General features: G+C 41.7%; 1 protein-coding gene and 1 long non-coding RNA gene across 4 annotated transcripts in view; one reads left to right on the top strand and one right to left on the bottom strand.

Annotated features, from left to right (window-relative positions):
• PAMR1 (peptidase domain containing associated with muscle regeneration 1) overlaps positions 1–26674 on the top strand; it is an 88260-nt gene that overhangs the window by 7671 nt on the left and 53915 nt on the right. For all 3 annotated transcript variants that reach the window (XM_030200794.1, XM_030200795.1, XM_030200796.1), the window contains exons 2-4: positions 7261–7437; positions 13777–13905; positions 16628–16742. In XM_030200794.1, coding sequence (XP_030056654.1) covers positions 7261–7437; positions 13777–13905; positions 16628–16742 — 421 coding nt within the window. The remainder of the gene's footprint in view (positions 1–7260; positions 7438–13776; positions 13906–16627; positions 16743–26674) is intronic.
• On the bottom strand, positions 4125–18681 carry LOC115468796. Its single transcript, XR_003941919.1, has 3 exons — positions 18672–18681; positions 14512–14517; positions 4125–4208 (listed from the first exon to the last, which is right to left on the bottom strand). It is a non-coding gene; the product is annotated as an uncharacterized LOC115468796 (long non-coding RNA).

Raw genomic sequence — 26674 nt, 5'->3', positions numbered from 1 at the left:
ACCTTTAGTTTTTCTAGTTGTTGATACACACTCTCTTCCGTGAACGGTGCTATCCACTCCATTCTCAAATGAACTTTTGCCAGTCCATTGTGGTCCTTCTCCCGGATTTTCATCAGTAAAAACAGAACAAAAGTATCTATTTAGCAAATTTGCCTTTTTTTTCATCATTATCTACATAGCGGTTTGCTATGTATACCTGAAGAAATTTTTGTCACCCCTCCTTACCTTTCTAGCCATTTGTTCTTCCGCTTTCGCCAGACGTACCTCTCTCTTGGCTTCTTTCAGTTTCCTCCGGTATTCCTCCCCGTGTTCCTCGTCTTGAGTTTTTTTGTATTTCTGGAATGTGAACTCTTTAGCCTTTATTTTCTCAGCCACTTGCTTGGAGAACCATAGCGGTTTCCTTTTTCTCTTGCTTTTATTTACTTTCCTTACATTCTGTGTGTTTTATTTTATTCTATTTCTATTGATCACCATTTATCTAAAAAAGCATTTTCTTAAGTTAGTTGTATCTGAGGGTAAATAACTGTTCCCACACCTCACATGATTTTATCAGCTTCTGATCTTCCCTACTCTCTCTTGTCCCATCTCCATACTGGAGAAATTGTGATGCTTTGCAGCCCACTTTCTGAATCAGAAAAAAAAAATCAAAGGGTCTGTTTACAAATGATTCCTAAGCAACAACATTACATAAGTATATAAGTATTGCCATACTGGGAAAGACCAAAGGTGCATCAAGCCCAGCATCCTGTTTCCAACAGTGGCCAATCCAGGTCACAAAGACCTGGCAAGATCCAAAAAAAGTATAAAACATTTTATACTGCTTATCCCAGAAACAGTAGATTTTCCCCAAGTCCATTTAATAATGGTCTATGGACTTTTCCTTTAGGAAGCCGTCCAAACCTTTTTTAAACTCCGCTAAGCTAACCACCTTTACCACATTCTCTGGCAACAAATTCCAGAGTTTAATTACACGTTGAGTGAAGAAAAGGTTTCTCAGATTCGTTTTAAATTTACTACATCGTAGCTTCATCGCATGCCTCCTAGTCCTAGTATTTTTGGAAAGTTTAAACAGATGCTTCACATCTACCTGTTCAACTCCACTCATTATTTTATAGATCATATCTCCCCATAGAGTCTTGGTCTGAAGGTCTCAGTTTTGAGAAGAGACTTTCATTCCATCTCTGCATAACATTAGAGGCACTGCAACTTGAAGGGCCACTAACTCTGCTTACTAAATTTAGGGCATTGAGCAGGAGGTTTTCATTCATTGTTTATTTTACTTTCACCATTTCACAATAGCAATGAAAGACCCCCAGGAATGCACATTTCCAGGAATTAGGAATTAAGCAACAAAGGCATAAGGCACGTGATAATTTCATCACCCTGGAAACATACAATTGCCAGTATCTTATTGTGTGGGGGAAACCCTGGGGTCCTATTTAACAGTCTATGTGTGAAAACTAGACTCTTTCAGGCATAAAAGGGTTCAAAAAGGGTAGGGAAAGGTGAACAGAGGGGTTGGCATCCCCTAAAGGGACAAGATTAAAAAAGCAGTGTGGGTTCAGTGATCCTTTGATGCCACTGACCAGGAGGAGAGAGGCCTTGTCACCTTGTGGTTACTCATACACTTCTCTCTGTTTCTCCTTGTCATTTCTTTCCTCCCTCTCCCTGGAGATTGTCATTGGAATACTTTTTATGTTTCTCTCTCTCTCTCTCTGTTATCTATATAGACATTTCTTCCTCACATCTGTCCTGAGGGAGAGGGGCAGTGTGGGTGGAGGTGGGGGGTGGAGATTCCTGTTTTCCTCAGGAGGGAAAAGGGAGAACCCTTTCTTTCAGTTGGAGAGAAGGCGTTCTCTCCACACTGATGTGAAAGAATTTAAGAGAGTAGCTAGTGACAGTGGCATGAATTCAAAGGAACTGGAGCAATGTCCCAGTCTCTCTTACATTAAAACTTAGTTCAGCTGATGAGAGGATTTCTTGCACTTTGCTGTGGTAAAGAATGGGAGAACTTAAGAATAGCTGTACTGGGTCAGACCAATGGTCCATCTAGCCCATTATCTTGTTTCCAACAGTGGCCAATCCAGATCACAAGTACCTGGCAGAAACCCAAATAGTAGCAAATTCCATGCTACCAATCCCAGGGCAAGCAGTGGCTTCCCCCATGTCTATCTCAATAGAATACTATGGATTTGTTCTCCAGGAACTTGTCTCAACATTTTTTAAAACCCGGATAGGCTAAAAAGGTTTGGACAAGTTCCTGGAGGAAAGGTCCATAGCCTGCTTTAGAGATAGACATAGGGGAAGCCACTGCTTGCCCTGGGATTGGTAGCATGGAATTTGCTACTATTTGGGTTTCTACCAGTTTCTTGTGACCTGGATTGACCACTTTTGGAAGCAGGGGTTAGATGAACCATTGGTCTGACCCAGTATGGCTATTGTCAGCAAGCACCTCTCCGTGCTGTCCGCTCTTGACCTGCACCTCTCTGTGCTGTCTGTCTTCACCCACACAATTGGGGCTAATCCACCTACTAAGAGGCACTGCTTCTGTTCACTTGCAAAAAAGTAATTATTCACAGTACCAAATTTATCCTGCAGAGTACTTTCTTACACCACGGTACCAGTGGGAAAAACAGTATGTTCACTGTACCACAGCTGCTGGTCTTCGTGCACTTTGCTTCACTTTTCAAACACACCAAACAAACAACAGTTCAGTCTTAGAATTAGCTAAAGACTTGGGAAAACCTGTGGTTCAGTCTATTCCTCCGCTCCTCTCTGCTACTGCCTAGGAGTTAGAGGCATTTTCACCACCCTCATTTGCCAGACACCAACACTCTGACAACCTCCCACAAATGTTCAGACTGACCTCCTTCAGGTAATTAATTCCCACTGGTCCATGAAGCCAGACCGCATCTAGGCATGGTCCCTTAGCGGCCTCAAATCTCTGGCTTCTCTCTCTCTGCAGTCTCTTCCTTTTCCACCGCCCTTTGTCCTGAGCAAAAGAACTCCATTTGCTCCTCACCCACCTCTTTCCTTTCACTTCCTTCTCCTAGTTCCATCTCCTCCCACTCCATGGAGTCTTCCCCCACCCGCTCTCCCAGGTGCTGCTCCTCCCCCTGATTATCCTCCATCTCCCAATCACCCCCTGATTCTACTACCTGCTGGGATTTGTGGTACTGTTTCTCTTGTTCCCTCCTTCCTTGCAAGTGTTGCTGGGCTCTGTAGTTCTCTTTCCTTTTCATCAATCTCCTCCTCCCTTTTCCCCTCTGAGGGTTTTTCTCCTTTCCCCGCTTATTGTCCCTATCAGCTCTTCTCTGCCTTCCTTCTACCTCCTCCTTACACTATGCTTATGTTCTTATGTTCTTACAAAGACTAGGGGACACTCAATGAAGTTAGATCATAAGAATAGCCATACTGTATCAGATCAATGGTCCATCTAGTCCAGTATCCTGCTTCCAACAGACTTTTAAAATGAAATGCAATAAATAAATAAATAAATAAAGTGGCATTTGGCTCATGTAGGTAATTACCGCCCGGTTACCATGTGATTCTTTACCACTAGGTGAAAGGCTGACGGTAAAGTTTCAGACCCAAAATGGACGCACAGCAATTTTCATTTTGCTGCATGTCCATTTTTGGCAGAAATTTTAAAAAGGCCTTTTTTTACAGGCGCGCTGTCCCGGTGGTGCCCCTGTTTCATGCTCTCGCTCATCTCGCCACCTGGTGGTCAGACCTGGTGGCTGTGATGGACTGTCTGTTTGCTGTTTCCCATGTTCCAGAAGTCATGCCGGTCCAGTCCGGATCTTCCAGCCTTCCAGACTGTCTTGGGATTTTTGGAACTTAGCAGCACCCTTACCTGGTGAACTCCTTTGTATGTTGCCTTTATTAAGCACCTAGGAACTTTCAGGCTTTGCCTTGGCAGCAGAGGTCTTCAGTTGTGTTCTTGTCCTTGTTGGTCTGTTGCGGTTCCTGTCCTGAAAGCTTGCTTTGCCTGCATTTGACCCTGCTGGTTTCCTTGTTAATTCTACTGTCTGCTGCCTGCCCAAGACTCTGCTTGTTTCCTGGTTTATTCTACTGATTGCTGCCTGCCCAAGACCCTGCTTGATTCCTGGTTTACTATTGATTGCCACCAGCCTACAGACTCTGTGTGGTTCCTGGTTTCCCTGCTGCTTTGCTGCCTGCTGGTAAGACTCTGCTCGATTCATGGACTATTTTCCTGCTGCTGCTTAGTGCTTCTGTTCCAGTCCAGCTGCTCCAGTCCGGCCTGTGCCCGTCTGTCTGTGGTCTGCCTTGCCTCCTGTTTGAGTGATTTGCCTGCCACTGCCGCTCCTCGGCAGTGGCCCAAGGGCTCACTTTTCCTCACCGGCGTGACACGCGCTAAAAATTATGGATCGGCACACGCCCAAAACCCGCTCCTACACTACCGCAAGCCATTTTTCAGCGTGCCTTTGTAAAAGGACCCCTCAGTGATGAAGAGTTATGAAAAGTGGAATTGTGGATTTAGGTGATTTTTTATTCTTTGAATTTTTTCTTATGTTGTCTGCTGTTTTATTATTTGCTCAGAACAAAATATGGACTGTGGACTGTATTTAGAGTGGAGTGAGTGAGGCTGTTATGTGCTGCTGCCTCTGAAGGTCAATACCTTAATTGCTACCTGGGGCAGCCCCCACCTGAAACACAGTTATGTGTGTTAGGGGCTCCTCATTACAGCCCTGATTCCTGTGGGTAACCTCCTGCCAACCACATGCTTCTACCCACGGGGGTGGGGGTGGGGGTGGGGGTGGGGGGGGGGGAGGGGGGGTTGGGGGGAGTTTCCAGACTTACTGCCTGGGTACGAGGTCATTTATCTGGGGAAATGGCTTTTGAAATTTGCCTTCATGGGGCGTCTGTGCTATAAAAGTCCAAAAAGATACCTATTGTATAAAGGCAGCAGAGGTTCCTGAAAGCCTTTGTCTAATAGACTCCCAGAACTACCTCACATGCACGTTTACACCAGCTACATGTGCAGTACCCGTGAAGAGTAGAAAATATCTATATACATCACAACGCCACCTCCATACTGCCAAACGACTTTCTCACTGTGTATATTTTTACATGTGTCTGCAGTGATACAGTTTTTCCATATATTAAATAGGTTTTTTATGTGGAAAATCCTTTATTAAATCACTCCCTCTATCTATCTATCTATCTATCTATCTATCTATCTATCTATCTATCTATATCTATAATGTATAATAACTATATCTATTTTTCTAGTATATAATATCTATATCTATCTACATATATGTATTATCATGCCTCCAATAATAATATTATAAAAACATATATTTGAACATTATACTATATGGGGACCAGGGGTGTAGCCAGACAACAGATTTTGGGTGGGCCTAGGCAAGAAGTGGGTGGGCACCAAGTGTTCTCCCCCACCCAAAAAATATCTCAGCTTCTTTCCTCCTTGGCAGTCTGCAGCAGGCATGCGCTGAAAACTGAGCATGTGCAGATGCCGGTATCATGGAGAGTAGCGTTTTTATTACCATCAGGGGGACGTCTTCAGCTGGCAGAGCTTGGGATCCCCACCAGCTACTGCTAAACATGTGCTACTGTTGGGTGGGCCTGAATCCTAAGTGGGTGGGCCCTGGCAGCAATTTGTTCTCTTTTACTGTCCATAGTAATCATACATCTAGACTACTGCAACTCACTCTATATCAGACTTCCACTTCAGTCCCCAAAGAGACTTCAACTAGTGCAATCTACAGCAGGTCATCTTCTTTATTGTGCTAAACCTTTCGATCATATCACCCCTTGTTTTCTCAAGAATACTGGTTGCCTCTGTTGGCGCAGATCCAGTTTAAGATTTGTGTATTGGTGTTTAAATCACGCCTCTCTATGGTTCCAGACTATCTTTCCATTTCTTGATACCCTACAACCCCCCCCCCCCACCCGTGCACTCACAAACATATAACAACACTGAATTATTACAATTATATCCTCCTTCTGTTATTTGACTAGAGTCAACCCAAACCTCTGCAATTAGCTATATTGGCCCAAGGTTCTGGAACGTACTACCTTCTGTACTACGCTTAAAATCTTCCTACTGTGCATTTAAATCTGCCTAGAAAATTTATCTTTTCACTCTTGCTTACTCTACCCCCACTGAACTCTCTCCTCCCCCTTGTAGCTTTTATTATTATACAGTGGCGAACCTTGGTCGGCTGCCACAGCGCTATTGAAAACATAATAGTAAAACAGCACCCCCTACTGGCAGGAGCATAGGTGGAGGACTCCCACTCAGCTTAGAGAGAACAGTGGTAGTGAGCACATAAATGCGGGCATCCAGTTATGTGCAGCTAAAAAAAAGTATATAGCAAGATGTTCAGTGGTGCATTTTTATAGGGCTGGGGTTGGGGTGATCATGATTGATGAGTTTAATTATCAAATCTCGGGGTCTGAAAGTTTCTTGATGAGGGGCATGAGGCTGAATGTTTATCTTGCACAGGCTCTACATCTCTGAGATTCCTGCTTTCTAGTTCACTTGATATACGTGTATCCTAGGTAACATGGGCACCTTTAGGACTCTACTAAACCACATTCCCTGCTACGTGTTTCTACCTTACATATCATTTTCCTTGGCAGACAAATTAAAAACGAAGCCCTTTCTTGCATTAGGAACCACATTTTAGCAAGACTGACAGATGCTTGTATAGCTAAGTCCTTGTCTGCAAACTTCAACCTGGGATCAGTGAACACAAGTGCTATCATAGAAGGCCGTGTGTCATTCCCTCTGGGGCACTGGTTTGGTCCATTTTTGGATGCTTCTGGTTCTCAGCTACTCTGTAGGTTGAATAATTGTGCTCATGTTCTCAACTTGTCTGGTTGCTGCTTGAGCAGTAGAGATGTTGAAGACATTTTTGGATGGAGTTGTGTAGGCCAGAGGTAACTAGGCAGAGTGGCTCGGAGAAATGCTCCTCAGCTGCTGACATCTGTTATTACGTATTGGGCTCTCATAGCAGGGATTTTCATTCTTGTGTTTACCATAGACAAATACACCATGTGAAGTGATTATTATGGGTTTACAGAATAACATATTTGAACTGCATGAACTGAACATTTCAAATAAACTGTATGAGGTGCGCATTTGCAAGAACCATCCTGTACTCAAAGAACACCAGTTAGGACCAAAAGCCAACAGGCCCTGATCCTTGCCCCCCTCTCTCCCTTCGTTTATGCACCCCCATCCATCTTTCTTTGTTCTTGTTTCAGAGTACACCGTCATCAATGAGAACTGTCCTGGTGCCGAGTGGAACATTATGTGTCGTGAATGCTGTGAATATGATCAGATTCAATGCATCTGTCCAGGGGGAAAACAGAAAGTTGGGTACACCATTCCCTGCTGCAGAAATGAAGAGAATGAGTGTGATTCCTGCTTAATCCATCCAGGTAACATCACTGAACTAACAACAACACGTAAGAAACCCAAGAGAACCTAAATAGTGTAAGACGGAGCTGTCCCACGCTTTCAAGAGCAGGTGTAGTGTGCGCAGAAGAGAAACCTGGCTCTTGTTCTTCCCACCTGAAATACCGTCCCTGTTGGGCTGACTGGAATTGGGAGTTTTGCTTAGGAAGCATTTCTAGTCTTTAAGAATATAGCAGAGTAGATGAAGATATACAGGTGATATTAACCACAAGATGAGAATGCTCAGGGCCTACTCTTATGGGGGCATCTGGGGATAATTCTATAAAATGGGCGCTAATGTTTATGCATCTATTGTGCGCAGAAATGATTCAAATAATGGCATATATGCACATGTGTGCACATAAATTCCAAAATTCCACCTAAGTGATATTTTGTAAATATCTGCATGGTGTGACCTCACCTTGAGTATTGCCTTCAGTTCTGGGCACCGTATCTCCAAAAGATATAGTGGAATTAGAAAGGTTCAAAGAAGAGCAGCCAAAATGATAAAGAGTATGGAACTCCTCTCATATGAGAGAAAGCTAAAGAGGTTAGGGACAGCTTGGAAATGAGATGGCTGAGGGGGATGGATATGATTGAGGTCTACAAAATCCTGAGCGGTGTGGCCCGGGTGGAGGTGAATCGATTTTTCACTCATTCAAAAAGTACAAAGACCAGGGGACACTCAATGAAATTACATGGAAATTCTTTTAAAACTTGTAGGAAGAAATATTTTTTCAAGCAAAGAATAGTTAAGCTCTGGAACTCGCTGCTGGAGGATATGGTTAATGCATCTGGGTTTAAAAAGGTTTTGGACAAGTTCTTGGAGGAAAAGACCATAGTCTGCTATTGAGATAGGCATGGGGGAGCCACTGCTTGCCCTGGGTTTCATAGCATGGAACGTTTGGGTGCCCACCTGAGCAGCAGTGACCATCAAACGGTTTGGTTTGATATATCAGCTAAAGTGAAGAGCGGCCACTCAAAACTCAAAGTCCTGGATTTCAAGCGTGCTGACTTTAGTAAAATGGGGGAATACCTGAGGAAGGAGATGATGGACTGGGAGGAAGTATGAGAAGTGGAAGGACAGTGGTCCAGGCTGAAAGAAGCTATAAATAGGGCCACGAACCTTTATGTAAGGAAAGTAAATAAAAGCAAGAGAAAAAGGAAACCGATATGGTTCTCTAAGCAAGTGGTTGAGAAAATAAATGCTAAAGAGTTGGCATTCCAGAAATACAGAAAAACTCAAGAAAAGGAACACATGGAGGAATACCGGATGAAACTGAAAGAAGCCAAGAGAGAGATACGACTGGCAAAAGCGCAAGCGGAAGAACAAATGGCTAGAAATGTAAGGAGGGGTGACAAAAATTTCTTCAGGTATATTAGTGAAAGGAGAATGACTAAAAAGGGAATTGTGAGACTAAAAGATACTGCGAACCGCTATGTGGAAAATGATGAAGAGAAAGCAAATTTGCTAAATAGATACTTTTGTTCTGTTTTCACAGAAGAAAATCCTGGAGAAGGACGGCGATGGACTGGAAATAGTACAATTGAGAATGAAGTGGATAGAGCACCGTTCACGGAACAAAGTGTGTATCAACAACTTGAAAAGCTAAAGGTGGACAAAGCCATGGGACCGGACGGGATCCACCCCAGGATATTGAGGGAGCTCAGAGAGGTTTTGGCGGGTCCTCTTAAAGATTTGTTTAATATATCCTTGCAGACAGGAAAGGATCCGAGGGATTGGAGAACGGCAGAGGTGGTCCCTCTTCACAAAAGTGGTGATAGGGAAGAAGCTGGAAACTACAGGCCGGTAAGCCTCAATTCGGTTATTGGAAAAGTAATGGAAGCGATGCTGAAGGAAAGGATAGTGAATTTCCTGGAAGCCAATAAGTTGCAAGATCCGAGACAACATGGTTTTACGAAAGGGAAATCGTGCCAAACAAATCTCATTGAGTTCTTTGATTGGGTGACAGGAGAATTGAATCAGGGACGAGCTATGGACGTAATCTACTTAGATTTCAGCAAATCTTTTGACACGGTTCCCCACAGGAGGCTCTTAAATAAACTGGATGGGCTGAAGATAGGACCCAAAGTGGTGAACTGGATGAGGAACTGGTTGACGGACAGATGCCAGAGGGTGGTGGTGAATGGAATTCGCTCGGAGGAGGGAAAGGTGAGTAGTGGAGTGCCTCAGGGATCGATGCTGGGGCCGATTCTGTTCAATATATTTGTGCGTGACATTGCCGAAGGGTTAGAAGGTAAAGTTTGCCTATTTGCGGATGATACTAAGATCTGTAACAGAGTGGACACCCGGGAGGGAGTGGAAAACATGAAAAAGGATCTGAGGAAGCTAGAAGAATGGTCTAAGGTTTGGCAATTAAAATTCAATGCGAAGAAATGCAAAGTGATGCACTTAGGGAATAGAAATCCACAGGAGAGGTATGTGTTAGGCGGGGATAGTCTGATAGGTACGGGCGGAGAGAGGGATCTTGAGGTGATAGTATCTGAGGATTTGAAGGCGACGAAACAGTGTGACAAGGCGGTGACCGTAGCTAGAAGGTTGTTAGGCTGTATAGAGAGAGGTGTGACCAGCAGAAGAAAGGGGGTGTTGATGCCCCTATATAAGTCATTGGTGAGGCCCCACCTGGAGTATTGTGTTCAGTTTTGGAGGCCGTATCTTGTTAAGGATGTAAAAAGAATTGAAGCGTTGCAAAGAAAAGCTACGAGAATGGTATGGGATTTGCGTTACAAGACGTATGAGGAGAGACTTGCTGAACTAAACATGTATACTCTGGAGGAAAGGAGAAACAGGGGTGATATGATACAGACGTTCAAATATTTGAAAGGTATTAATCCGCAAATGAACCTTTTCCGGAGATGGGAAGATGGTAGAACGAGAGGGCATGAAATGAGGTTGAAGGGGAGCAGACTCAAGAAAAATGTCAGGAAGTATTTTTTCACGGAGAGAGTAGTGGATGCTTGGAATGCCCTCCCGCGGGAGGTGGTGGAAATGAAAACGGTAACGGAATTCAAACATGCGTGGGATAAGCATAAAGGAATCCTGTGCCGAAGGAATGGATCCTCAGGAGCTTAGTCAAGATCGGGAGGCGGGGCTGGTGGTTGGGAGGTGGGGATAGTGCTGGATAGACTTGTACGGTCTGTGCCAGAGCCGGTGGTTGAGAGGCGGGGCTGGTGGTTGGGAGGCTGAATGTTATTTAGTTCCTTATATTTCACTTCTTCCTAACGTCCCACTGAATTTGCCCCATCACTTCTTATATAATATTTATTTATAATAGCCACATTGAGCCTGCAAATAGGTGGGAAAATGTGGGGTACAAATGCAACAAATAAATATTTTTATAATGTATTCTTTAAATGTAACTCTATTTTATTTCTTTTCTTTTATATTTATATTATAAGCCACATTAAACCTGAGTTCCACTTGGGCTGATGTGGGATAGAAATGCCATAAACAAACAAACAAATAAATTATGCACATTAGCACATTTTTTAACATGCATTTTTAAATTAATTTGATCATCAAGGCAAACCGGGGCACCGTCGGTAATGAGTTGTGTAATTATGCTAATAAACTCTTCAACTCATAGCACAAAGTACAATAACATACATTAATACATGCAAACATTTACATAGACACATCACCAGAAACATAACTACACCTTGAGGAGGCAGAATTAAGCTCTTTGAGATAACATCAGCATTAACGATCTAAATCTAACGGCTGGAATTCACCTTGAAACTGATTTGCATGTCATTTAACATGAGCCATTGGCGCACGTTAACGGCACATAATCAACGCTTCAGTACATCAGCTCTGTGTCACTGGAGGCTGCTGTAGGACCTTTGTCTGACTTTGAAAATGGGACATGTGCTGGGGTATAGAAAAGCAGAGGCTTTCAGATATGAATAAAGTACCTGCAAAAGTAGTATATGTAAACCGCTTTGATTGTATCTACAACAAGGCGGTTTATCAAGTGGAAAAAGGAATGAGGTCAGACTGGAACCTGAGAGACTGTTTTTGGTATGGAAATTATACCACACCACGTCACTGCAGTAGACTTTAAGTCATAATTTAATACGTCTATTGTATGCAGGGAGGATCATTTTAAAACAGGCTGCCTAATGTGCTACAGGTATGAGCACAAGTTACACCTTTTTCAAAGGGAAAGGATATGCCTCCTTTTCTTTTGAAAATGACCCCATGGAAAGTACATACACATTTGTATCTGCTCTTTGCATGCACAAGTTTCCCATTTGATTTTGCAAGTATGCATGCATATTTCATTAATTCACATGTAAGTCCAAACCCTGCCTCAACTTCACTCCCGGTAATGCCTTTACCCGAGATGGATAAACGTATATGTGTTCGTAAGTATAAGGAAATCAGTCCTTAAAGTCCATTGCATTTGCTCAAAATAGTATAAGAGAAACCATAAATGCATAAAAAACCACTGGTTTGGAGTTACCCAAAAGAGACGCTCTCTAAACCCTTTGATGTATTTTGAGCAAATGCAATGGACTTTAAGGGCTTATTTCCTTAGACTTGTTTGTTCCTTACTTGTGTGCTTGCTGTGTGGTCTACACCTGTGAGGAACCTTTCTCCTTTAAGCTTGCTTACATGTGTAAGCACATACCTTTAAATCACGGCTGCTTGTAAAATGTTGTATTTCCCATGGAAATGCCTTTCTAAAATGACTCCCTAACCGCCTTATTTTCGAAAGAGAAAGATGCCCATATTTCGACCCAAATCGGGAGATGGGCGTCTTTCTCTCGAGGGCGCCCAAATCGGTATAATCGAAAGCCGATTTTGGATGTCTTCAACTGCAATCTGTCATGGAAACGGGCAAAGTTGACAGGGGCGTGTCGGAGGTGTGGTGAAGGCGGGACCAGAGCGTGTTTATCGGCCAAGGAGAGATGGGCGTCCTCGGCTGATAATTGAAAAAAGAAAGGCATTTTTAGAGCAAATTTGGGTCACTTTTTTTGGACTTTTGTTTTCACAAACAAGTCCCAAAAAAGTGCCCTAAATGACCAGATGACCACCGGAGGGAATCGGGGATGACCACCCCTGACTCCCCCAGTGGTCACTAACCCCCTCCCACCCAAAAAAAACATTAAAAACTTTTTTTTTTCCAGCCTGTATGCCAGCCTCAAATATCATACCCAGCTCCATCACAACATTATGCAGGTCCCTGGAGTAGTTGTTAGTGGGTGCAGTGGACTTCAGCCAGGTGGACCCAGGCCCATCCCCCCCTACCTGTTACACTTGTGGTGGTAAATGGGAGCCCTCCAAACCACCCCCAAAACCCACTGTACCCACATCTAGGTGCCCCCCTTCAGCCATAAGTGCTATGGTAGTGGTGTAGAGCTGTGGGCAGTGGGGTTTTTTTTTTGGGGGGGGTTTGGGGGGCTCAGCATCCAAGGGAAGGGAGCTATGGACTTCAGAGGTAGTTAACTGTTTTTTTTTAATTGTTACAAGTGCCCCCTAGGGTGCCCGGTTGGTGTCCTGGCATGTGAGGGGGACCAGTGCACTACGAATCCTGGCCCCTCCCATGACCCAATGCCTTGGATTTGTTCGTTTTTGAGCTGGGTGCCTTCGGTTTCCATTATCGCTGAAAAATGAAACCACCCAGCTCAAATCCGCACAAATCTGATGCATTTGGCTGGCACAAACTGTATTATCGGAAAAAAGATGGATACCCATTTTTTCCCAAAATACGGTTTGCCCCGCCCCTTCATGTACCCGTTCTTGGAGATAGACGCCCATGGAGATGGGCGTTCGCGTTCGATTATACCCCTCCACGTCTATCAGTGCAAGTTCTGTGAGATTCTCTTCCAATAACAGGAGACCAGGCTGCAGCCCAGCTATAGCAGTGTTTGAAAAACTGTGGCAGTCTGTAAAGGCCTGATCTATTCCTGTGTCAATGGGAAAAAGCTTTAGTAAATCAGGAAGCCCTTAGTACTGTTTCTCTCTTTTGAGCAGGAGAAGCCAAAGGCTACTACTACTACTTATCATTTCTATAGCGCTACTAGTCGTACACAGCGCTGTACACTTGAACATGAAGAGACAGTTCCTGCTCAACAGAGCTTACAATCTAATTAGGACAGACAAACAGGACAAACAATAGATAAGGGAATATTAAAAGTGAGGATGATAAAATAAGGGTTCTGAACAAGTGAACAAGGGTTAGGAGTTAAAAGCAGCATCAAAAAGGTAGGCTTTTAGCTTAGATTTGAAGACGGTCAGAGATGGAGCTTGCAAGATATCTGCTACAATGTTTGTTCTTCTGTCTCATCCATCCCAGGCTGTACCATTTTCGAGAACTGTAAAACGTGCCACAATGGCTCATGGGGTGGAACGCTCGATGACTTCTACATTAAGGGGAGGTACTGTGCCGAGTGCCGAGGGGGCTGGTACGGAGGCGACTGTATGAGTAAGTACCGTGATGACCTCCAGTTCTTCAAGCTGAGCTCTGGTTTTCTTAGAACAGATCGTGCCATATTTATGCATTACAATTTGTCGGAACAAGGCACTGCACCGTGCAGTTTATTGGTCTCATTGCAGCAATAAAATCTTTTCAACTGCATTTTATGCTATATGTGGAAAGGACTCCTGAGGAAAGCTGGTTTGCTGAAACACGGCCCGTGTAGGGTCCATCTATATAGCATATGGTTTGTAAACCAAGACTATGCTTTCATTGGATTACTGCATGCACTGATATCTTTTTGAGATTATATGTTTGTGAATAAACTTCTTATTTGTCATCCTGGTCATTTCCACTCTTTTTCTTTCTGCTTCAACTCAAGGAAGACCAAGCCTGCAGGAAAAGTACTGGTAACTGAAGCTTGTGCTGCTGCAGGAACTGTACTGGTGACTCGTCTGTACCAGTGACTGAGTGATCTGATAGACTGAATGTGATGGGGCCAGTGAAGTTTATGATAACGTAGACAAGTGTGCGATTTGGGATGTGCTGTTTGCTCTTGATGCTTACTTTCTCAGGTTGGATATGCATCAGGGCTCTGCTATGGTTTAATGTGACTTACTACTTTCCAGAGCTGACCCTGGCTGCTTTACCATTTACAGATTAGAATGAAAAGGACCTGCATAGCTTGCACCTGCTGGAAAGGCCATTTAATTTTAAGATTTCTTCCGCACCAAAAATTTAAACCACCGTTTACTGAACTTAGGAATTTTTTTTCAGATGAGAAGAGTGTATGAAAAGCATCACATCCTAGTCACAAGAACACAGCCAAATCTTTTCCAACAGAAATGTATGTGTGTGTCTATCTCTTTGACTACTTCTTCAGCTGTGGTGCTTTCTTTTTAGAACTGTATTGTTATTCAGCAAGTAAGACCAAGCCATAACTTCACACACAATAGGTACAAGAAGATCATCTCATGCCAGAGAGTCTCTACAGGTGCATATTGCTCATTAATAACACTGAGCTACCCCCCCCCCTTCTCCCTCCATTTCCACACTGCATAAAGTCACAGTGTCAGTATACACTGAAACTCTACATGAGCCCAAAACTCCCTGAGTAACTAAACCTTTCTCCCAGCCTCTCCTAAATTGCTATAAGCTCACATTCCTCTCTGGGACATTTTGATTTGATTTTGCAACTATACCACCCCCCCTCAAAAAAGAAATTGAGTGTGGCTGTTCTGGAGGTTTCATTTACGTTATTTGAAGATATTGCAGTGTTGTACCTTTTTGGTTTACCTGCTTGTCATAAAAATAAGATGAAGATATATGTCCATGAGATGTAAAATTGTTCTGAAAATGGGATGCAAGGAGACTGTGGGGCTTATTTTTGAAAGAGATAAACGTCTAAAAAGTGGCATAAAGTAGCATTTTATTCTCGCAAAAAACGTCAAAATCAGTGTTTTTGAAACCTATTTTCAGATGTTTTTCTATGCTGTTCTTTTGCAGTGCGTCCAAATCTCAAGGGGGTATATCGGAGACATGTTAAGAGCGGGATTTGGGCCTTCCTAAGACTTAGACATTTTTCAGCCATAATGGAACAAAACAAAACCATCCAGGATTAAAACTAAGATGTTCTAAGTTGGACCTGTTTTTATAATAAATAAGGCACAAAAAGGTGCCCTAAATGAGCAGATGACCACTGGAGGGAATCAGGTTGACCCCCCAATACCCTTCAGTGGTCACTGACCCCTCCCACCCCCTAGAAATGTGAATAGAGATATGACTTACCAGGCTATCTGACAGCCTCAGATGTTAAAGTCAGGTCTATTAGAGCAGCATGCAGGTCCCTGGAGTAGTGTAGTAGCTGGTGCAGTGCACTAGGGAGTGGGCGATTCTGGACCCCTCTGAAAGTCACCAAAACCCTACTGTACCCACATATAGGTGCCCCCTTCACCCATAAGGTCTACTGTAGTGGTGTACAGTGGGAGGTAGTGGGTTTTGAATGGGTTTTGGAGAACTCAGAGGACAAGATAAGGGAGCAAAAGTGAGATGTGTACCTGGGAGCATTTTAATGAAGCGTACAGAAGTGCCCTCTATGGTGCCCCCATTGCTCTCCTGGGATGTCTAGGGGACTAGTCTACTAAAAATGCTGGCTCCTCCTACATCCCAATGGCATGAATCTCTGCATTTTGCACGTACTCATTTTTTATTTTGAAATTGGATCAAAAACCAAAACATCCAAAGCACAAAACCTTGTTCGAAACAGTATTTTCAAAAAACAATTTGTTTTTCTTTTTCGAAAATTACCTTCTTTCCTATTAGAATTTTGGACATTTTGTGCAAAACGTCCAAAGTTGGACTTAGACATCATATCGAAAATGCCCCTCCACGTCATTCACAGTATAACACACAACAGTTTAGTTTTAGCATTGTTTTGGGAATACACTACAGGTCTCATATTTTTGAGGGGTCTGAGTGAGGTATTTTTCCAGACTTTGTTGTACGTTGGGAACCAGGAACTCATGTTCTGGGTTCTTAGCTCACGTTTTGGGACAAAGAGAGACACATTTTAGGGGTTGCTTCTTATACTTTAGGTGTTGAATGTCACATTTCTCACTTCATTTTCACATATAAAATCTACAGTTTGCACAAGGCTTGTGAGCATGGTTGTGTGTTCATGGTGTTTGAAGTGTTTGGTGCAGTCATCATGGCTTTTTCTGCTTTCTTTCAGGATGTGGTGAGGACATTCATGCATCACGAGGCGAGATCTTGCTGGAGAGTTATCCCGTAGATGCTCATTGTGAATGGACCATTCATGGGAAGCCTGGATTTATCATTGAATTAAGGTACCCTTAGGAGGGATTCCTACAAATTATTAAACATATCAGGGAGATGAAATTCTCAACAGTAAAAAACAGAAAAATTCAACAGCTGAGTATTGACATCATTGCTCAGGGGTGACACCTAGTGGCTGGATTCCCGGCCTGTGATTGCAGGGTTCCAGCAGGAGCCAAGGTTCATAGCTCTGGGTCCAGGAAATCACTTGTTATGTTGGGAGAGGGGAGAATAAAGGGGATGAAAGAGATAAAAAAAATTGGGGAAAAATCATCAGATAGTTATAAATGAAGGCTCATAGCACCATGATCCCAACCTTGGTTCCAGTAAACCTGGAAGCCCAAATGGGCAATGTGCTGGATACAAAATAGCTTAGATCGGTGGTTCCAAAGCCAGTCCTGGGGGGCCCACAGGACTTTAGAATACCTGCAATGAATAACCAACAAACAGTCAAGGTCAGGAGAAACCAAGAAAGTAGAAACAAACATGCAGATCCCAGTATGTCAAACCTCATAGACACCAGTGACTGATGCGGCCATGTTTTAGTGGGCTCCTGCATCAGGGGTATGGTATGAACTATAAAAACATACAAATTATATTGATAAGAATACATTTCAGAATTTAAAACATTATCAGACAAAACTTATGATAGAAAATTAAAAATGATTCATATATATAAAAAAAATCATTCTAGTACCTGTCCATAAGAAGAAAATAATACCTAATAACACTCTCCCATTACTGGAGAACATGTCTGTATTTGATTAGCTTTGTGAAAATAAAATAAATTGTGAATATATGAATTGCTTTGGTAATTAAACAGAGGGCATCTTACTAAAAAGTGATCCCCTTTATATATCTGCAATGAATATTCATGAGATAGATTTGTATGCAAATTTCTCTCATGCATATTCATTGTGGATATCCTGAAAATCTGACTGGCTGGGGGTCTCCTAGAATAGGTTTGGGAACCATCGGCTTGTTAGATGACTGAGGAGATCTGCTTGATGGTTATGATAAAGAGTGGTAAGATGTTTGATGCCAGGCAGAGTCAGGCACCCCTCATCATAGTCTACGGCAAGGCTTCTGAACCCTCTCCTAGAGGCCCACCAAGCCAGTCAGATTTTCATGTTTTATTAGATCTTGATCACACCTTTTTCAGTAGTAGCTCAAGCTGATTTACATGCAGGTACACTAGGATTACCGCAATGAATGTGCATGAGATACATTCGCATATATTGGACACACCTTGTATGCAAATCCATCTCGTGCATATTTGCTGTAATTCTGAAAATCGGGACTCACTGGTTGAGGCGATGGAATTAAAATAAGCAGTTTGTACTCTGCTGGATTATTTTCAGACACTGCATTGTTGTTCTTTTCTAAGAGGAATGTGCATTTTATTATCACTGATTGGTTCTGAACCTTCAATCCTTTTAAGTTTGTGTTCACAGAAATAAGGGCACACTTGAGAACGAATGTTCTGCAGCCTTATTGTAGTGGTTGATGGTTTAACAGGTACTCCTGCCTTCTCAAGGCTCTTTATTAATAATTTTATAACAATCAGGATCTAGCTGGCTCATTGGAGCTTAGGTTTGATAATGGAGTGAGAGAGCTGCCAAAACCCAATGCTGGCACTTTCTTACACATATACCCCAGGATTCTATATAGTGCATCTGGACTTGCTTGTGCAAATCTGATTTGCACTAGCAATTTAATTATCGTAACAAGTCAATCAGTGCTGATAATTGCACCTTCACAGGCCATTATTGGTACTAATTGGCATTAATTAGAATTTATGCTCAGAACTTGCTAAGTGTAAAGTTCTGTGCGTAATTTCTAAGGTACAGAACCAAAAAGGGGGCGTGACCATGGGCAGGTCATGAGCATTTCTAAAATCTATGTGCGCTGATACAGAATACATCCTCTCCGTGCCTAACTTAATTGCCGACATTTACACCAAATTTCACTTAGTGTAAATACTTGTGTCTAAAATAGTCACATGGATGGGCGCTAGGTGAATTCCATAAACTGCACCTAACTTTAGGCATAGTTTATAGAATACGCATAGGTATATTTTTTCAGTGCTGATTTTTTGGCGCCATATATAGAATCTAGTCCGTAATGTGTTGATATGTTTGCAACTTTGTCCGCTCCTCAGAGGGGGTTTTAGAAGACTATTTATTTTAAATGGCTTATGCATCTCCTCTTCCATGTCAGATGTGCCAAGTGAATGTTTATGCTTATTACTGCATTTGATAAGCTGCCATTTCTAATCAAAGTCAAAGTGGTTTGCAAAGGAAAAAATAAAAATCAATTACAAGGAATTCCAAAGTTAGATAGGAAAGAGTCAATCAGTCAAGACAGCAATCAGTCAATCACACTAAACCCTCCTAACTCCAGTCTGACAGTGTCTCAAGCAGGCGCCACTAGGTCTCATGGTGCGAGATACCAAAAGCCAATGTAAAAAATGGGTTTTAAATTGGGACTTAAAACCATGAAAGAGAAAGTTCAGATCTCAAAAAAGAGGGAAGATCATTCCAGAGTTTAGGTAGACTAAAAAAGAAAGCAGCGGGTTGTGTGGATTCATAATGGGCCTGTTTACGAGAGAGAAGAACAGAAAAATCTAGTGAACGGAGGGAGTATAAGGGATAACCATTGATGCAATTAGGAAGGGGAACAAGAATAAAGAGTCTTTGTGGATGATGCAAAGTATTTTAAACCAAATACAGAGTTTCACCAGGAACCAGTGTAATTGAATTATTAAAGCAAGCCTTACATAGAAAAGGTGCAGTGGCATTTTGAAGAGTTTGTAGCTGCCAGATTTGATAGGCTGGCAACCCAGAAACAACTGCATTGCAGATAACAAAAGTGTGGTTCAGTATGTGTAATAATGAGAAACTGGAAAACTTTGAAACTGCATGAATATAGTAACATAGTAACATAGTAAATGATGGCAGAAAAAGACCTGCATGGTCCATCCAGTCTGCCCAACAAGATAAACTCATATGTGCTACTTTTTGTGTATACCTTACCTTGATTTGTACCTGTCCTTTTCAGGGCACAGACCGTGTAAGTCTGCCCAGCACTATCCCCGCCTCCCAACCACCGGCTCTGCCACCCAATCACGGCTAAGCTCCTTAGGATCCATTCCTTCTGAACAGGATTCCTTTATGTTTATCCCACGCGTGTTTGAATTCTGTTACCGTTTTCATTTCCACCACCTCCCGCGGGAGGGCATTCCAAGCATCCACTACTCTCCCCATGAAAAAATACTTCCTGACATTTTTCTTGAGTCTGCCCCCCTTCAATCTCATTTCATGGTGGACAGAAAGAAAAGCACTTTGAAGAACAAGAGAGACGTGACCATCAAACGAGAGTTTAGAATCAAGAATGACACCAAGATATTGAAAAGAATCGACAGTGGGAAAAGGATTGTTGAGAAAACAAACTGGAACTAAGTTAAAAGGACCAGAGAGCCAACATGTTATGGTTTTAGTAGAATTGAGAACAGTTAAATTATTTTGAATATTGACCAGTATATATGCAAAAGGCCCTTAAAGTTAGGTGACTGTTATAGAATTAGGGGGCTGGTGCTGGTGCTGCTCCCTTCTGTCAGTGTAGTTCAAAGTATTAGATCAAAGTACTTAAGTAAAAGTAAAAATAAATGTATGTTTTAATACTTAAATAAAAGTACAATGAAGAACACATTAAAAAATTTACTTAAATAAAAGAAAAAAAGTTAGGGGCCCTTCTACAAAGGCGTGTAAGGGCATCCAGCGCATGCCAATAGCATTACTGGCTGTCTACCACATGGCCTGGGTGGTAATTCTGAATTTGGCATGTGCCAAAAACACGCTGTAGAAAATATTTTCTATTTTCTGCAGCAGGGCGCCTACCCGGCAGTAAACAGCAGTTGGCACGCGCTGCATGCTTACCGCCCAGGTAGCGCATGAGACCTTACCGCTAAGTCAATGGGTGGCGGTAAAGTCTCAGGCCGAAAATGGACACATGGCTGGTTTTCATTTTGCTGCACATCCATTTTGCGGCCCACTAAAATAATCCCTTTTTCCTAGACGCGGTACAATAAGGGTCCAGCGCTTGCCGAAAACACACGCCCACACTGCCGCAGGCCAGTTTTTGGCACGCCTTTGTAAAAGTGCCCCTAACTGCCTAATATAACACTTTTTGAGTAAAAGGTAAAAGTACCGTAACTACAGTGAATGCAAGTATTGTTAACATTTTTATCCCAACAATTTTATTGTTGTACAATTCAATCTACTTCGCTTTTAGTAAAACTAAATTTTGAGAACGACTGTCACTCATGTGAGTGCTCTTATGAGTTTTTAATCCACCACAGCTGAAAAGGTGTACAACAACTGCACTATCAGGAAGTGGATTGTTCAGTCTGATAAAAAGTTCCTTCAAATCAGGCCAGGCCGCAATATTACTGATGCCTTTTAACTGGGTCTGCAGGTATTGATCAAGGGAATCTCTGTCTGAAGCACTTGACTCTCTTATAGCAAAGAATGCTTTGTCATCATCATTGTCGTTATTATCTGCATTACTAGTGCTAATTCATCACTTACATCTTCATCTTTGTTATCATTGTCATGCTGTCCAATGACAGAGAAGGCTTGCACAAAGTTGAAATCATTATCTGTTGTTGTCCTATTTTTCATCTGATGGCAAACCCTGAATATCTTCAAGAACTGATTCGAGAATGCCATAAACTCTTCAGTCTTAAGGCCAGAGAAGCAAACTATCATGCCAATGTAAAACGTTCAATGGGATGTCCAGCAGTCTGTTGTGATAGAGACATATGACTGTTCACCAAGAATTGCAACCAGCTTCAGCTTCATCTCTGCATCAAAGTAACCAAACTCATCACTGTTCTCTTTGGCTGGAGACTAGTAACCAGTTCAACAAGCACAGACAACTCTTACTGTTCTCATAGGCTGTATTCCCTGAACACCAAAATTTAAGATGAGATGATTGACTGTTTGTGTGATGAGGTTTGCAATTGTAAAATCTTGTTCCAGGTTTTGCTGTTTCATTTGGTTTACTGAGGAATCATCATTTAGGTCTCTTTGCCACTTTTACTTTTTACTTTTAAAAGCATCAGAAGTAACTAGGTAAATGTAGTAAAAATTGGTAAAATTATTACTTCGGTAAAAGTAAAAGTACTACTACTACTACTATTTATAATTTCTAAAGCGCTACTAGACGTATGCAGGGCTGTACACTTGAACATGAAGAGACAGTCCCTGCTCGACAGAGCTTACAATCTAATTAGGACAAACAGGACAAACAAGAGATAAGGGAACATTAAAGTACAATTTTTTGGTGTACTTCTTTACAAGTAAAAGCAACAAAACCTTTACTTAAGTACAGTAGTTACAACTCTGCCTTCTGTGACTATCACACAATGCAGAGAATTCAATGTACCATATAGAAACACAAGAAGTTATTAGTATCTCCATAACCTACTAGGATAATTACTGGAAATCATTCTGTCACATGAAATGCAACAGTGTTTATTTCATAAAGCGCTAGGTCCTGACCTCACTATTGACAGATATTCTAAGTGGCAGTTAGTATTGTTGCTCAGAGTAGCAGTGATGCTTATGTGTCTAGTTTTCTTCAGATATTAGATGCTTAAGGGGTCCTTTTACAAAGATGCACTAGCGTTTTTAGTGCACACTAAAAATAAGCGTGCACTAAACACTAGAGATGCCCATATATTCCTATGGGCATCTCTAGCAGTTAGCACCCGCTAAAAATGCTACCGTGCCTTTGTAAAAGGACCCTTTAGGTTCGAACAAATCATCGATGTCCCTACCCATATAGATGTACATACCTTCGACTTAATTTTCATTGATAAAAGGCTATCGGCCCAGGCAGCGGGAATCATGGATGTTTTAGAAGTTCCTTGTTCTGATCGTTTTATGGTTAAATTATTTTTTTAATGAAATCTGAAAATATAGCTATTGCCTCCAATAGTAGAAACTATTTTCACGCTCCTTTTGAATTGACTAGTCTTAAAGCCACAGTAGCTATAAATTTAGTAAAATTTGATGGTTCTATTGTTACTTTAGCTGTTGAGTCCTGGAACTCTGTGCTGTTGAGTTTGCTTGATTCCATTGCCCCTCTGCAGGAACGTCAGATGTTTCGGTGGCATAAAGCGCCTTGGTATAAGGGAGAGCTTAAACAACACAAACAGAAATTAAGATGTTGCGAGAGAAGCTGGAGGATGTACGCCTGACTTATTGAAAAAGGCGGTGCTTAGACCACTTCTAACAAAAAAATCTATAGATCGTGATGTAGTCGTGAATTATAGACCTATTTCATCACTTCCTTTTCTTGGGAAGATAATTGAAAATTAGTTTATGAATAACTCTTACTCCCCTGTTCACTAAGCCATCCTAGCGTCTGCTGTGCATTAATGCTGACACAGCCCATTCAAAGTGAATGGGCTGTGTCGGCATCGCCGTGTGGCAGCTGCTAGCGTAACATAGTAAACGGGGGGGGGGGGGGGGGGGTTAGATTTTCCAGAAAAAGCATGAAATCCTGGATGCTAACCAGTTCAGTTTTAGGTCTTTAAATAACATTACTCATTTCTATACTTGGCACAGTAGGAGAGGGTTTTGACAAATGAAGATGTTATTTTCTTGAGTCTAGATATCTGCAGCCTTTGATACAATAGATCATACTATCATTATCAATCGACTTAGATCTATAGGGTTAAATGGTCTAGTGCCAGATTGGTTTAAATCATTTTTGATGGGTAGGAAATACTGCTTCTATCAAATTCTGTTTTATCTATTGAATTAGAATGTTCCACAGGGGTTCCTCAGGGTTCAGCACTGTCAGCTATGCTGTTTAACATTTTTCTACTATCTCTCTGTAGACTGCTGAATTGTTTCAATTAAAATTTAGATTGTATGCAGATGATATTCAGTTTCTGCTAGAAACTGACAACTCAGTAGATGAAACTTCTAAGATGAATACAATAAATCAATAGTTGTGAGGTAATCATTTACAACTTAACATGGAAAAAACACAGACTTTGGTTCTATCTCGTTGTTCTCTTGGGGACATTTCTCTGATTTTATCATCAACAATGTGTCGACTCCAATTGTTAATACGATCTGTAATTTGGGTGTCATGTTGAACTCCAAGCATACCATGAAATTTCAAGCGCAGAAAATAATTAAGCAAGTGTTTTTCAGATTGAAATTAATTAGAATATTATGGGATCTTCTTACCTTTTCCAATTTTAGAACGATTATTCAGAATATAGTCAGTCCATGCTTTGACTTTTGCAATGATCTTTTAATAGGTTTGCATAGAGGACTATTAAAGGCACTACAGGTTGCTCAATATGCTTCTGCTCGGGTCCTTTCTAGTTACCCATATCATGCACACATTTCCCAAATTTTGAAACCTTTTCACTGCTTCCCATCGAACAGAGAATTATTTTTAAAATTCTACTGTTAATTTTTAAGGTACAGAATAATCTAGTCTCTCCCCTTATTCTATCAGCTTTATGGATCTATCAACCAACTTGCAAGGGCCTTGAAGTCCTCTAACTCAAATCTTTTAGATATACCATTAGATTAGAGGAGTATTGTATGTCAAATTTCAAAGTTTGGGGAGCTAAATTATGGAATGAGTTGCCTTTGGCCATGAGATCCATAACACCTGTAGACCAGTTCAAGCACAAATTGGAAACAAGCGTATAGAGACTGAGTCACCACTGGATGGTTATCAAATCAATTATTTTGGAGCACACTTTGATTATTTTCATGGAAGAGCTGAGTATGAATGATATTTTGAATTGAGGTGATAATGCTATTTGTATTATGTTTATTCTGTCTTTGTCATTGTTTTTATTATTATGAATGTTTTTTTGTAAGCCATCCAAAACAAATGGGATTGAGTGGGTTATAAATAAATAAATAAATAAATAAAATAAAGAACTTGGAATCTGCAAAGCTCAGGCAATAAACAGAGGGAAATGTACGCACTGCCTATCAGCTCAGGGTGAGCATGTGTGGAGGACAGCTGAGCTCCGCATTTCTTCAGCTATTAGAATAGAACAGATCCACTGCAACAGATGGTGGTGATATTTCAGTTCGTCTGCTGAAATGCCGCAGTCAGAGGATTTTCAGAGGGAGACAGTAGAAAAAAAAGGAATGTTGTTTTGGCTACAAGAAAAAGAAGGAGAATTGGGAGTCCTGAGGCCTGAACACTAGGACTGGGTTTTGAGCTATTCTTCCGAAGCATTCTTATGTCTTTTTTATGTCAGTGAAATGTACAAGACTACATGTCCTAGAATGCATAGAGATGACTCTTAAAAATAAGACTGATTGATATGTATGTGTAATATAATACAATAAGCATGTTTTAATTCAGTCTATATCTATAAAATAAGAGTGAATAAAGAAGGCATTCTGACACCCCGGAGCACTTTTGGTGACCCCAGGTTAACAGACACACCAGATGGCCCACCCATGTGCTTCAAGTTAGAATGCTATGACATCATGAATCATAGGGAGATTTTTTATTGGCTGATCTAGCATTTTCTAGGCCCAAGTTTCCATTAGTTGTAGGGGTTACTTGATGGTGGTAAGCAGGTATTCATATGGGTATAGTTAGATAGGTGTTTTGACTCTTGACTTTTGTCCTCTAGGTGAACAGGGGAGTCCATTGTTTCTTCTTCCCTAAATTACTGGGATGTATGAAGATCTTTGGTTTACTGAGCTAAAGCAGATTCTTTTTTAAAGCAGGCTAGATTACAGAACTGTCTAGTTATACAGCATAACAAAAGTAGCAGAGGAAGAAAAAGCTGGAAAAAAGAAAAAAAGATCTCTTTTGTTTTAGTTGGACTCATCATGCCTCACCTGGTTTCACCTGTAAAGTCCTCCAGCAAGATCCCTGCTTCCCTGCTGCAACTCCTCTAACTGTGAGCTTGACTCACATGGCACTGGAAGTTTGGGTTTGTCTTGCGATATCAAGTCTCGCTCTATCAGTTTCATAGCACCTTTAATCTAACACTCATGTTTTGCTGGTATTATGCTTGCAGAAATTTTTCAATAATTTTAGGTCTGTTTAATTATTTTCATTAGCAATCTGTGAGGTCCCATGATCCTTTGCCTCCGTAATATTGATGCTTCTGAATGACTTCTCTAGGGAATACTTAACATGACAGAAGCTGTGATTAAACCCATTCATTAGTGAGATCTACTATGTTTGCCTGTGTCTTAATTTTCCTTCCTGTAATTCATTTCCCGTGACACTGCACTCCTTTTTCATCCAACTCCCTTTCAGTGTCTTATTGCCTAAACTCTGCATCCTATCCCTAGAATATACACTGACAGGATGGACGTAGCCAGGTTATGGACTCAGTAACTGAAGCTCACAGGGAAGGTGCACATGTAGCTTATTACTTATTTTGTCCCATGCCGCTTGCCATACACATGTCTATACTGAGGAAAACTGTTATGGCTGGATGGAAGATTGTGAAAGGTTCTAGCATCACAGGTGTTTTCAATGGCCTTTGAATCTCAAACAGAATGCATTTCAAACTCATTAGCAGGAAAGTAACAGAGGGAAATACGGTATACTGAGCTACTGTGGTCCTTTTGCTAGGGTTACCATATTTGCCATGACAAAAAAGAGGACACAAGTTATAATTCAGCCCCGTCCCCTGTCACAACCCCGCCCTGCACCCTGTCACACCCCTGCACCCCAGTGTCACCTTGAACCCCCCAAGAAAGCCAGATTCTCTCCCTCTCCCCCATGTATGTCCCCTCCCCAATCTTTTCTCTAGCCTCCCTCTACCAACCTTATTTTACAGCTCTCTCCCTCCCTTCCTCCACCCACATGCCTCCATTCAAATCCCCTCTCTTCCCCTCCCCTCCTGTACTTAGTTATCATC

Source organism: Microcaecilia unicolor, chromosome 4 (assembly GCF_901765095.1).
Source record: "Microcaecilia unicolor chromosome 4, aMicUni1.1, whole genome shotgun sequence".
NCBI classification, from domain to species: Eukaryota; Metazoa; Chordata; class Amphibia; order Gymnophiona; family Siphonopidae; genus Microcaecilia; species Microcaecilia unicolor.
This window is presented reverse-complemented; position numbering and strand designations above follow the sequence as displayed.